The sequence below is a fragment of the Periophthalmus magnuspinnatus genome, chromosome 12 (genome assembly GCF_009829125.3).
Source record: "Periophthalmus magnuspinnatus isolate fPerMag1 chromosome 12, fPerMag1.2.pri, whole genome shotgun sequence".
NCBI classification, from domain to species: Eukaryota; Metazoa; Chordata; class Actinopteri; order Gobiiformes; family Gobiidae; genus Periophthalmus; species Periophthalmus magnuspinnatus.
In genome coordinates this window covers 15,653,102-15,666,558 of record NC_047137.1, presented here as the reverse complement: position 1 = coordinate 15,666,558, position 13,457 = coordinate 15,653,102, and the positions used below count along the sequence as shown (strand labels likewise).

Here is a 13,457-nt window from a genome sequence, read left to right as displayed (position 1 = left end):
TAATTAATTGTTTTTTTAAGTATTTGACCTCCTCAGATGTTCTTCCTCACTTCTCTTTCTATCTAACGCCGTCAATGTCTCCATAAATTTCTCGTGTCACGCACAAAACTGACAGACGTAATGGTTGATCTCTTCCATAATTTGTTCTGTAGTTTTTGTTTCGTCTCGTTAAACCGTGATCCACACTGTGCTTGTCTTGAGGAGGAGCCATTTCTTAGAGGTTCATTCAAAAACGCAACGTGATTAAAAACTTGTATAACCACTGAGTACAACAGAACAAATCTAATTAATATATTTGATCAATCGCCTTTGTAATTACATTTAAAAACTGTGCAGAGACTTTATGGACGCACTGTTTATATATAACTCATATATAAACCCAGTGATGATGTAACGTCATGGACCAAACCCAGTGAATAAATTTATGAAAGAACAAACAAGCAGCGTAGTATTTCGGTAGGTCCTATTTTATCAAGTGTGCTGAGTAATTTTTTTGGTGGAGGGTCTGCTTGTCTTTGTGTCTTAAAAAAAAAAAAAAAAAAAAAAAAAAAAAAGTCGCCACCTGGATTTAACTAAGCCAGATGTGTCAAACTCAAGGCCCACGAGCCAAATGTGGCCCTCCATATCATTTTATGTGGTCCTCGACAGGGTAAATTTAAAGGTATGATAGTCTTAAAATCTCAATTTATCAGGAGAAAATTGTGAAAGAGTGGTTCAGGGAGCATTTTCACACATGGATTGTCCACCACAGAGTCCAGACCTGGAATGTTCCACTGTACGGCATTAAAGACAAAGCCAGTCTATAGTACATGAAGAGCGAGACTGCACGTTTTCAATGTATTTTAAGCAACAAAAACACCCAAAAATTAAATAAACACAAGATACCAAACACTCTGAACGCATTTAACGTTGTGGGAGATTTAAAGCAAAGCAGTCGTATCTCCACGGAAACAAGCGGCTGACGTCCACGTGCCCGAAAAGTCCCGCAAGCTTTATCGTTTATCTCTGTAATTCTGAAATGAAATTAAAAATACTACAGTCACTTTTCCTCGTCTTTATTTATTATCTGTGTCCAAACATTTCAGTTTTTCACTTGATTCGACCACATAGGCCTTTGATTTGTTTAGTTTAGTTTTGTTTTGGGGTGACAGTGGCTCAGTTGGTAGAGCGTTTACCCACTGGATCTGAAGGTGCTGTTGTTGTGTCCTTTGGCAAGACATGAATGTATGAATGTGTGTGTGAATAGGAGAGTGTTTCCTTGATATAAAGCGTTTTGAGCGACTTAAAAATGGAAAAACGCTGTATAAAAATGTGTTTGTTTACCTTTTTTTTGCTTTGAATGTAACAACTCATCAGCGAGAGTCGATGTAAAAGTTCATTTGTGTTGATAAAATGCTGTTTATTTAGTTACGAAACACATCTGGGGACAAAATCTGGACAAAACAATGAGATACCCTCCACATACAACTAATATTACATGATCAAGTTGCACGTACGAATATCTTTTACAAAGGTTGTTCAAATTCAGACTTGTTTTTGTGTCATTTTCTATTAAAAGCAACATTTTGTATTGATGAAGTATTTTTATTTGTGCTCAAAAGGACACGGCAAACTCACAAAATAAACCATCAGGGATAACACTATTACACAACTTCAGATGTGTTTTTAAAAAGTGTGTTTCTACAGTACCGGGCCGCACAAAAACAGTAAATAATTTATCAGCGAATGCATCTTCTCCGACGTAACGTTCGTCCGTCCCTCATGACGCGATAATAAGCTCGTCTGTAGATGTATAATGAAAATCCTGACAGGAAATCGCCACAGAAATCCATTTGATATAACGGCGAGTTTATTATATCTTCTGCTGGATCTGCTCTTGTCTCCGCGACGACGTGTCACGTAAAACGCATCAGACACGACGCACAAAAGTAGAGCCACGAGCGAGTGAAAATGAGACAGAAAATAAAGTCTTTGGAGAGGTTTTTTGGCAAAGGGGAAAAGGTCAAAAGAGGAGCCAGAAGAGGAGTCGGAGCCAGAAGAGGAGCCGGAGCCAGAAGAGGAGCCAGAAGAAGAGCCAGAGCCAAAAGAGGAGCCAGAAGAGGAGCCAGAAGAGAAGTCTGAAGAAGAGCCAGAAGAGGAGCCAGTAGAGGACCCAGAAGAGGAGCCAGAGTCAGAAGAGGAGCCATAGTCAGAAGAGGAGCTAGAGTCAGAAGAGAAGTCTGAAGAGAAGCCAGTAGAGGAGCCAGTAGAGGAGCCAAAAGAGGAGCCAAAAGAGGAGCCAGAAGAAGAGCCAGAGGCAGAAGAGAAGCTAGAAGAGGAGATCGAAGAGAAACCTGAAAAGCAGCCTGAAGAGGAGCCAGAAGCGGAGCCAAAAGAGGAGCCAGAGCCAGGAGATGAGCCAGAGTCAGAAGAGGAACCTGAAAAGGAGCCTACGACCTCCAAGAAAAAGAAAGATAAATTTAACAGACAACACCAGGAGTCCTACTAAAAACATGAGGGGAAAAAGCGAACGAGGAAATGAAACCTTCAAAACTGCTCTGGCTCATAGAGACTAAGGACCTGGATTAAAAGATAAGACTTTAAAGTTTTTGAAAGAAACAAACATGGACAAGAAGGAAAGAAGAAACAATGATTCAGCGTGAAGGGTATGTCAAGTAATAAAGCTTTTAAGTTGCATTACAAACACATATATCAAAAATATGGAATGCATATTGATTGAATAAAGTTTCTTAGGGCCATCACATATACATATATATCTTTTGATACTGAAATCATATAAGTTTTGAATATTATTATGTAATCACCATTTTTATACTGAATTTATATATTCTTTGAATGTTGTATCTTTTTGGAGGTTGTCTAACAAGCACCATACTAAAAGTTGAATACCATCTACTAACACTGAAATTAGGTTAAAGGTAAAACGTGAATTATGGGAGACAGTTGGTCCCTTGCAGAAACTCCTTTAACCGAGTTAAGGCAACATTGTAGGAGGTGAATCATGTCGCCTGACAGCCACGATGTTTATACTAGAGTGGAGCATCTTGTGATAATACTGAAACTACTGCTAAAAGCAATATTGTGTGATATGAATTGGGGAAGGCTGTTGGGGTCTGTAGACGCTCCTTTACAGGGTGGTCGGATGAGACTCAAGGCCGGAAAAATAGACTGGTGCAGCCTGGAGAGATGAGTGAGGCCGAAGGGAGGAACCTGGGCGACAACCTACTCAACATAATATTTGCATATTCATGTTTCATGTTATATTTTTATGTTACGGGGCCAGGGAAAAGCAGACAGACCGCCTGCTGCACACACGAGGGATAGATCATATGACCCCGGGTCCTGTATTAGATTGTAACTGTGAGGGGAATAAACTTTTAAGATTTGAACTGATCGAATCCAGTCGTCATTTTGATAGAACACGCCCAACAATTGGTGAGCCCGACGTGATCAAAACTGACGCCGTAAACAACTGCGCGAGGGGGAGTAGGACTCCGCGCGCCTCCGCTCGGACAGGACTTCTCTCCAAGTGCGGCCGCCAACTCTGAAAGGTGAGCAGAAAGCCTGTTGTGATAAGGAACCGAATTTCTGCTATTGGACATATCAAAATTAAGGAGAGAGGTGCTGCCCAGTGGAGGTGAACATGTATTAAAGGCGCTATTATCGTATAAGAGCGGTCCAGATAAGGTGAGCATATATATATATATTTTTCTCTCTTTTAAAAGTGTTAATATCATAACAAGAGCAGACCCGGGGTCATATGATGTGGTGAACTTGTGTGATGTGGTGTTGTGTTGTGTTGTGTTGAAGGTTTTTATCTGATAGAGGACATGTTGAGATTTAGATCTTATGTGTTGCTCAACTTGATGAACTTGGTGTGTTTTAGATTGTTATGCAATTGAGAGTTTTGCCCTGCCTGGTGTAAAATATGAGACCTAAGTATTTCTGTGCAGCGACCTGAAAGTGTTTGTGTGCTTATGTGCTAATATTGTATATGTTTAAATTAGATACAGTACTGAGCTGAACTCTATAGGTAGGCGGCCACCTCGTGTGGTACGCTGAAATTAGATAGGCTACCCGGCGTGGTGAGCAAAATAGATTAGGTAGGCGACCCGGCGTGGTGCGCTGAAATTAGATAGGCTACCCGGCGTGGTGAGCAAAATAGATTAGGTAGGCGACCCGGCGTGGTGCGCTGAAATTAGATAGGCTACCCGGCGTGGTGAGCAAAATAGATTAGGTAGGCGACCCGGCGTGGTGCGCTGAAATTAGATAGGCTACCCGGCGTGGTGAGCAAAATAGATTAGGTAGGCGACCCGGCGTGGTGCGCTGAAATTAGATAGGCTACCCGGCGTGGTGAGCAAAATAGATTAGGTAGGCGACCCGGCGTGGTGCGCTGAAATTAGATAGGCTACCCGGCGTGGTGAGCAAAATAGATTAGGTAGGCGACCCGGCGTGGTGCGCTGAAATTAGATAGGCTACCCGGCGTGGTGAGCAAAATAGATTAGGTAGGCGACCCGGCGTGGTGCGCTGAAATTAGATAGGCTACCCGGCGTGGTGAGCAAAATAGATTAGGTAGGCGACCCGGCGTGGTGCGCTGAAATTAGATAGGCTACCCGGCGTGGTGAGCAAAATAGATTAGGTAGGCGACCCGGCGTGGTGCGCTGAACGTGTGTGTGTGTGTGTGTTTATGTGATAAGATAAATTGTGCCCGGAGACGTATAGTCTTTTGAGAAACCAGTAAATTGTGCCGCTCCCCGACAAGGTGAGCTGATTGTGTTTAACATTTTTTGGGTGATAAAGTGAGTTATACCAGGCGGGTGCAATAGTCTAAAGTGGAGTTTTCTTATAATTGTGTAGGTTTAGGGTCACCGAGTTGAAATAATACAGTACAACATGGACGGATAGTGTGCATTCTGACTAGACATTTGGACTGTGGGGGCTTGGGGCCCTGGGCCTGGGACCCACTCAGCTGTGCAATATTTGGATAAACTGGCAGGGACAGAACTTCTTCTTCACTGTGGGTGGCTTGGGTCTCTGACTTCTCCTTTTTAGCCTTTACCGCATGGAGTATTGGCTGGAGCAGAGACTGCATAGGCTGCATTTGGGGGAGGAGAAAATAAAGGTGAAAACCTGGGGTCTAGAAGTGTCGAGTCTTTAAAACTGAAATCACACATGTCCTGCTGGAACCCCCACCCCGCACAGACGTCTTGGCCTCTGCGTTGGGTGGACAAGGTCAAATCTGGTGGGACCTCTGTGTGGTGAAAGGTTTGGATCCATACATTACATTTATACTAACATTTCCATTCCCAATAGTCCAAATTACAGGTGTGTAAATCAGACTTAGAGACGGACAGAATTGACAATGTACAAACATAATTGTACCGCTACTATGACAAAAGAAACATGGACTGACAGACTTGTATTAGACATAGTAAAGTGACAGGAAGGTCTTGTAAAGTAATGGGAAAGTTCTTAAACTGAGCAAGACAGTGTTTAAGAGTGGGAGAGTTTTTAAAGGGTGCAAACGAGTTGCAGATTGGAGGCATCCTAGGATAAGATATTATTATACTAAAATATTGTTGTACTATTAGATTATATCATAATATAATTCAGTCTAAAATATGAGAGATTTGTGTAATAACTATCAGGGCTGCTTGTGACACCATTAAAGTTGCAGTTCAGCACATTTGTAACTATCTCTATCGAGCTAAAGAACGAAATGTGGACGCATAACAAATGAACAGACATAGTTATAAAATACAATGTCAAACAAAATTGTACCGATGATAAATGATGAATAAATACACTTTATCCCATATTGGTGCCTCTGTGAGTGGTTTAAAATGAAAGCAATTTACCAAATAATGATCCCAGCAATATAATTAAACTTGAGTTTAACCGCACCTACATGATACAAGACCAATGGTTAAAGGGCCACAGTTGATGATGTTTGTGCAATGCAAAGAGAGAGCAGTATGTTTTAAACTCATCTGACAGTGATGATTTATTTTAGCATTCGAGTAAACATTAGAAGAATTTTGTTTAATTAGATCATGCTGAAATTTAAGTAAATAATTCAAACCATGTCTTTATAATTATTGAAAATTCCTCACTTTAACTTTAGGATATTGTAATATAGATACAGATTTCTTATGCAAACTGTTTACACATTTTTTTTTGGAGGTGAAAATGAACAACTTGTCCATGCAAGTTGGAATAGACTTTGAATAGATTTTAGTTTTGGCTGAAGTGGATTTGGGATGGGTCTTTGGCCTGTTGTGTCTGGGTGGGCGTGGTCTAAGTGCAGTGGCTCTGGGTGCATCGCTCCAGCTCTGAACTGAAAGGTCACATGACCTGGACTGGCTCTGCTCTGCTGTTGTCTAAAGACTGTCTAAACATAGCTGCTGCATCACTGAGAAACATGAACTGAACTAAAACCAAAGAAAGTCCTGATGGCTCTGAAACTCATCTGTGGACTGGGCTCCTGCACTACTGGTCACATGACAAATGAATGAACTGAATCAAAAGCTTCAAGTGCTCTGCTGCTCCTCTAAAGGCACCATAGAACTGTCTCTGCTGCTGCGTTTGGGCTGTGTTTACCTGGGCACTCATGACTGGAGCCTGTTCTCAGATCCACACAGTCAAAGATTTTGTTTTTTAACTTAATTTCAAAATTTAGAAGTGTATTCATTTATTTGAAATAGTTTTCCTCCATTCCTGAAAATAATCATATATCAATATAACATTATTTAGGCTGTTTCTTTTCATTGTACATCAGCGCTGTCAAACTGGGGCTGCTACATAATGCATATGCAACGCATTTGAAATGGCATTTAGAATGGCCACAATTAACAAAATTAGAAACCAAAGTTTTTAGACAGTAGAATTTCCAATGTGGAGAGAAATATGTAGCTTTATTATGTGTGAAATCTGAGACCGCTGGTGTCTGAAAGGCTTTAAATAGTTTGGTGTAAATGTTTAGTTCATATACTATGATACTTTATATTAGATCAAAATGTTAATGCTCCTGAATGTGTTTGAACTTTGTATTTTAAACTGAATTATATTATCAGAACATAAAACAGTGGCTTTTTAATGCTCGTAAAACAATTGAGCTAACAACAACAACTAAATAGGGTAGTCACAATAAAGCCATTTCAATACATCTGACATATGAAAAACAAAATGTACAGCAGTATGAATGTGTCTAAATTTAAAGATAATTAAACACTAGGAAAAATCTGAAAGAAATAAGTCCCATTTAAATCTTAATCAAAACCTGGTTTTAAATAATGTTAAGTATTTACAAATAGAATAAATTATTGCTGTGAATGAATGTTTGAATTATATGAATGTTGATCAAATAAAATAAAGTTGTTAAAAAGGGGGAGGTTGCAGGTTATATAACTTAAGGCTAAACTGGACGAGGAGGTTGCAGTTGATATAATATACAGCTAAACTGGACAACATTAAACTGGACAACATTCACAAAGGACAGTTATGGTTTAGGCAGTAATTATGGCATCTTATACACACTGATGCCTCTCAATAGGCACAGAAGGGATTTACCACCAGCACTGTACAAACAACTGAACATTCAATAGAACTGATAGACACTGGCAGGTTATTGACTCGAGCTCAGTATTTGGACTGGCACAGATATGACAAATATGTACCAAATATGTAACCAACAGGACAAATAAGTGACAACTGACGGACTGTTACATATGGCTATATTTTATAGAGGGGGGCCTCATCACTTGAGCAAATGGGAAAACAAAACATGAACTTTACTAGAATGACGTGGTTGGATGCTTTGCCATTAGCGCTGATGGCAACGTGATCCACAGCCAGCATTCCTGATTTCTCTTTACATGAGATCTTAATTAGGAAAAGGATGGACACTCCTCTCCAACCTGAAACAAGTGTCCTTAAAAATCTTCAAATTCATAAGGTCTGGATTACAAAGCACTGACTAACGTAAGTCTATAGTTCTCTCCCAACAGGTCCAGAGTCTCTGAGAACCCCCTGGTGACTGGTAATGGTAAACTAACCTAAATTGGATAAAAACAGCTTAGAATGTATCTGACCTGAAGCCTATTCTGTGAACCGCGAGGATACTCTTCTGTGATCAAGGTCATGATTAATCATTATATTCCTACTCATGGCTTTCCAGCTCTGATTAGGTCTGATAATGGTACACATTTCCACAACCATGCTCTTCAAAAGGTTGAAAAAATGCTTGGTCTGTGTCATAAATTTGGTTCTGTGTATCATCCTGAAAGTTCAGGACATGCTGAACGCATGAATCGCAATCTAAAAGACAAATTGGCTAAGATCTGTTCTACTTCAGGGCTTAATTGGCTCCACGCCCTACCCCTGGCTCTTCTGGCAGTGAGATAGTCTATTAACAAAGTTACTGGTTTCTCTCCTTATGACTTGCTCACTGGACGTTTGATGCCAGGGCCAGGGGCTACATTGGTACCGCAGGAAGAGGAGCCCCTTCCAAATCTCCAGTACAAGCCATACTGGAATCAATTGCGGCATCTGTTATCTAGTTTTTTCTTCTCAGGTGTCGGAAGAACGGCTGGAGGTGTCCACCAAGGAGGCTGCTCTGCCTCCACCCTCTGAGGTCTATCTGAAAGTTCTGTCTCATAAGTGGTCTGAATCATGCTGGACTGGCCCATACAGAGTGACTGCTCACACCGACAGGGCTGTCCGGTTGGAAGGCAAAGGCCATAAGTGGTTTCATCTAACACAGACCAGACCGGTGGACACTTGAATCTTTTGTGTTTGTTTGTTTGGTCTCTTTTTACATATTTCCATAGGTGTATTGTGTTTGCTCCGGTGACGTTCGACGGTTTTAAACTCCAGGTGTGGTGTTAGGCTTTGGTCTCTCCTTCCTGTACATGGTTTGGTCATACGTCCTGGCAGAAGGTTAAGTACACTCACACACACGCACAGCTATTTTAGATTGCATGGAGCTCCCCCTGAGCAAAAGGGGGAAATGAGGAATTGTAGTGATATTGATTGTGGGTGTGCTGGTTGCCTTCGCCATCCTTCTCTGGGAAGTAAATCAAAAACATGTACAAACCAATGTGGAAAAGATTCTCCTAAAACTTGACCCACGGTCAATCTCAGAATGTGATAAGTATGTCAAAATGACCATACAGGACACCAAGGGGTCATCCAGTACATTCCAATTTGATTTATGTTCCGTTGTTTATTGCAAGACTCCAAATGCCCTGTTAAAAAAAGGGGTTGTCTCCCCCAGTGTTAACTATATAAGGTGACCAACTTTACAGATGGTATTGTGTGCTCATCGGCCAGACCAACTCTGAAGACCCACCCTGCGCCAATTCACCTAGACGATCATCATGGGCGATCATGAATCTTTGCAGTGGGGAGAGCTTCCAGAAGACTGGTGTGAACACGTGGTGCAGCTGCCAAATCCAGTGCCCTACACTAGGATACGGGGAGATCTATATTGGCTGTGCGGAGACATGCAATTGAGGTACAAGTTGAAGACAAAATTTACGGGCATTGGTGCTATGGTGCGGCTAATTATGCCCATCACCCTCTGGGGACACCTTAATAAGACTCTACCCCACCCTCAGAGGGCTAAACGTTCAGTGATGCCAGAACTCCTGGACCACAACAACCCCACTTATATTGATGCTATTGGCATTCCTAGAGGGGTCCTGGATGAATATAACTTAGCGGACCAAATAGCGTCCGGCTTTGAAAATATACCTCTAATTGCTGCAATTTTCCCAATCACACCAAACAAAAATGTGGACGCCATCAATTATATTTACTATAATTTGCTTAGGCTTAGTTTAGTAACTTAACGAGGGACGCAGTAGAAGGTTTGGCCGATCAGCTCCACCCAACATCATTGGTAGCCTTTCAAAACAGAATGGCCCTAGACATGCTCCTCGCAGAGAAAGGCGGGGTTTGTCATATTTTTAATGATCAATGTTGCACCTTTATTCCTAATAACACAGCTCCTGATGGGTCAGTGTCTAAGGCTCTAGAAGGACTGCGCATGTTGTCTAGGGACATGCACGATGCAGCTGGAGTGGAAAATCCGATGAATACGTGGCTAAATAATGTATTGGGTAAATGGAAAGGTCTGGTTGTCTCATTGGTTACTTCATTGGTCGCCGTGCTTGTTATATTTGCACTGGTGAGATGTTGTTGTGTGCCTTGCATTCGTGCTCTGTGTCTTAAGGTCATTAGCACTGCAGTTCATCCGGACCAGAAGGGACAGTATCCTCTGCTGAGAAGGAGGGATGACGGAGGGGACCAGGTGCCACATGATGTTACCTTGCTCTGGGATGTGACCTCTTAGAAGAGGTCAAAAGGGGGAAATGAAGGGTATGACAAGTAATAAAGCTTTTAAGTTGCATTACAAATACATATATCAAAAATATGGAATGCATATTGATTGAATAAAGTTTCTTAGGGCCATCACATATACATATATATCTTTTGATACTGAAATCATATAAGTTTTGAATATTATTATGTAATCACCATTTTTATACTGAATTTATATATTCTTTGAATGTTGTATCTTTTTGGAGGTTGTCTAACAAGCACCATACTAAAAGTTGAATACCATCTACTAACACTGAAATTAGGTTAAAGGTAAAACGTGAATTATGGGAGACAGTTGGTCCCTTGCAGAAACTCCTTTAACCGAGTTAAGGCAACATTGTAGGAGGTGAATCATGTCGCCTGACAGCCACGATGTTTATACTAGAGTGGAGCATCTTGTGATAATACTGAAACTACGCTAAAAGCAATATTGTGTGATATGAATTGGGGAAGGCTGTTGGGGTCTGTAGACGCTCCTTTACAGGGTGGTCGGATGAGACTCAAGGCCGGAAAAATAGACTGGTGCAGCCTGGAGAGATGAGTGAGGCCGAAGGGAGGAACCTGGGCGACAACCTACTCAACATAATATTTGCATATTCATGTTTCATGTTATATTTTTATGTTACGGGGCCAGGGAAAAGCAGACAGACCGCCTGCTGCACACACGAGGGATAGATCATATGACCCCGGGTCCTGTATTAGATTGTAACTGTGAGGGGAATAAACTTTTAAGATTTGAACTGATCGAATCCAGTCGTCATTTTGATAGAACACGCCCAACAAGCGGTAAACTGTAGTGAGTGGGATTTTTTATGCACTTAACTTATTTTTGTCATATTTATCTGCCACGTGTAGAAAGCCGGTCCGTGAAAATAAAACCTACGTTATTCCGGTCCGTGGTGCAAAAAAAGTTGGGGACTCTTGGCTTAGAACCATAGATCAAGTACATGACAGATTTGGAGAAACTACAACCCTGGATGTATCAACTGATTTACAATTTGAAGTTAATTTTAAATAAACAATGCACAAAATCTAATCCCAGTTATGTTTTGGGTAAAGATTGAAATTTAAAGTTCCTATATTACACAAAACTGACTCTTATGAGCTTTAAGTCGTGTTATAATATTGTTATTTTTTCAAACACAGACCTGGAGTTGTGTTTTGTTTCATTCACACACGTTTGAGTTGCATTTTATTATTAGTCTGTTACATCTACAAACCTCAAAACGCTCTGTTCCACCTTGTGATGTCATGAAGTCTGTGGTGTCCAAACTTTTCTCATTAAGGGCCAAATATAAAAACACAGACGAACTGAGGGCCGATTGAGGGCCATAGACTGGTCGCCGATACAGTGAATACTTCAAATCTGTATCGGCGAAATCTGTAACTTTATTCACGCTTACATCCTCAACGGGACACATTAAATATTTGTTAAAGTAGATTTTCAGAAATGTACAGTAAAAAGTACTGTTTAAGGTAATTTGGACCAATTCACCTGGAAGCTTGTGGGCCATGAAAAATTGGTCCGCGGGCCGCATTTTGCCCCCAGGCCACAGTTTGGACATGCCTGTACTAAGTGGTAATTTTGACGTTAACAGCTACATTTAACCTTTTGTTTAGTAGAAATGAGCAAATCCAGGGCTGAAATGATCCAAATGATTCTAGAAATTAAGATGTGTGGAGTTTATAAACGCAGTGGAGCACTTCCTATATTACCACATGATGACATCACAAGGTGGAACAGAGTGGGGGTTTTTTTCAGTTTGAGTTTGTGCGTTAAACATGTGTGAATGTAACAAAACACAACTCCAGGTCTGTTTGTGACGGCGAAACGACATTAGAACAGATCAGAAAATAGCGTAATACGGGCCCTTTAAAGCTCTAAACTGTACTTTTTTTTGCTAAATGATCACGGTGTAAAATGCTGCTTTGTCCTGAATGAGCCACTTGTTGTCCCTCCTGAGCGTGAATCCCTTTTTTACACTCTCTATCGCCCCCTGCAGTGTGTTCTTGTGACTAAACGAACAGATGGCTCACCTCGGAGGGGCCGCGCTCGAGCCACGGGACGCTCGGCAACACACAACGCAACACACACAAACAAAAAAACAACACAACCGTGCAGTACGTAGGGGCTGTAGAGCAAAGAGAGAACATGTCCTCACCGCACTGGTCCACCACCTCCCGAGTCACCAGCTCCTTCACCTCCACAGCCTGGACACACAGACACAAGGACGTCACGATATCACGTTTTAGTGGAAACGTGAAAGAAAAACAGCGGAATTTTGAGTTATTCATCATTTTTTGACACCATGACCTGTCACAATAACGGCGAAATCAACCTCTCGCTCAGTAAATCAAAGCTGGAACGATATTTTTAAGTGTACGCAGCAGATATTTTGCTACTATATATAAAAAAACCAAATGCTGTAAACACCCGAGCGCTGTTTCTACTATAACTTTACACATTATATTATTTTCAGTACAAATGTATGAGCTCTTGGGGGCCCCCTGCTGGCTTTGGGGCCCTAAGCAACTGCCTAATCTGCTTATACGCTGAACCGGTCCTGCCTTCGTGGTACAGTTCCGCTTGGCTCAGTCTAGTTTTCGTGATTATAGTCGTAGTACTCAGCTGTTTTTTCTTGTTTTTGCCAGATCCCGTTTCGTGGACCCACCCTGCTCCTCCGCCTCCGACCCAGCTCTACTGACTCTCTACTTCCTGCTCCGTCAACCAACATTCACACTTCCTGGTTCGTAATAAACTTTGTCAAACTTTTACCCCGAGTCTTTGATATTTTTGTGACGTTGTGCGAGGGAAATGGTGATGCTACGATTAAATTATAACCACAGTTGCCCTGGGACAGACTGACAGCGGCGACTCTGCCAATCCGCGCCGTCGGCTTCTCCGAAAATACGCCGACCAATCACAGACGCGCGCACCAAACTGAAACAGATTTACATCGTTTTTGACATCGGTTCATATCAGTTTCCATATTTACCGACAGTCCGGGCTCGCCTTTCTCTCCTTTTATTCCTTCGCTCCCCATCGATCCCTGAAAGTCACACATTTGAAGCTT

General features: G+C 41.6%; 1 protein-coding gene across 1 annotated transcript in view; it reads right to left on the bottom strand.

The window, feature by feature from the left end:
* Positions 1–13,457, bottom strand: part of col7a1l (collagen type VII alpha 1-like) — a 152,679-nt gene that overhangs the window by 11,591 nt on the left and 127,631 nt on the right. The window contains exons 102-103 of the mRNA XM_055225585.1: positions 13,380–13,433; positions 12,546–12,594 (exon numbers count right to left, since the gene is read on the bottom strand). Of these exons, the coding sequence (XP_055081560.1) occupies positions 12,546–12,594; positions 13,380–13,433 (103 nt within the window). The remainder of the gene's footprint in view (positions 1–12,545; positions 12,595–13,379; positions 13,434–13,457) is intronic.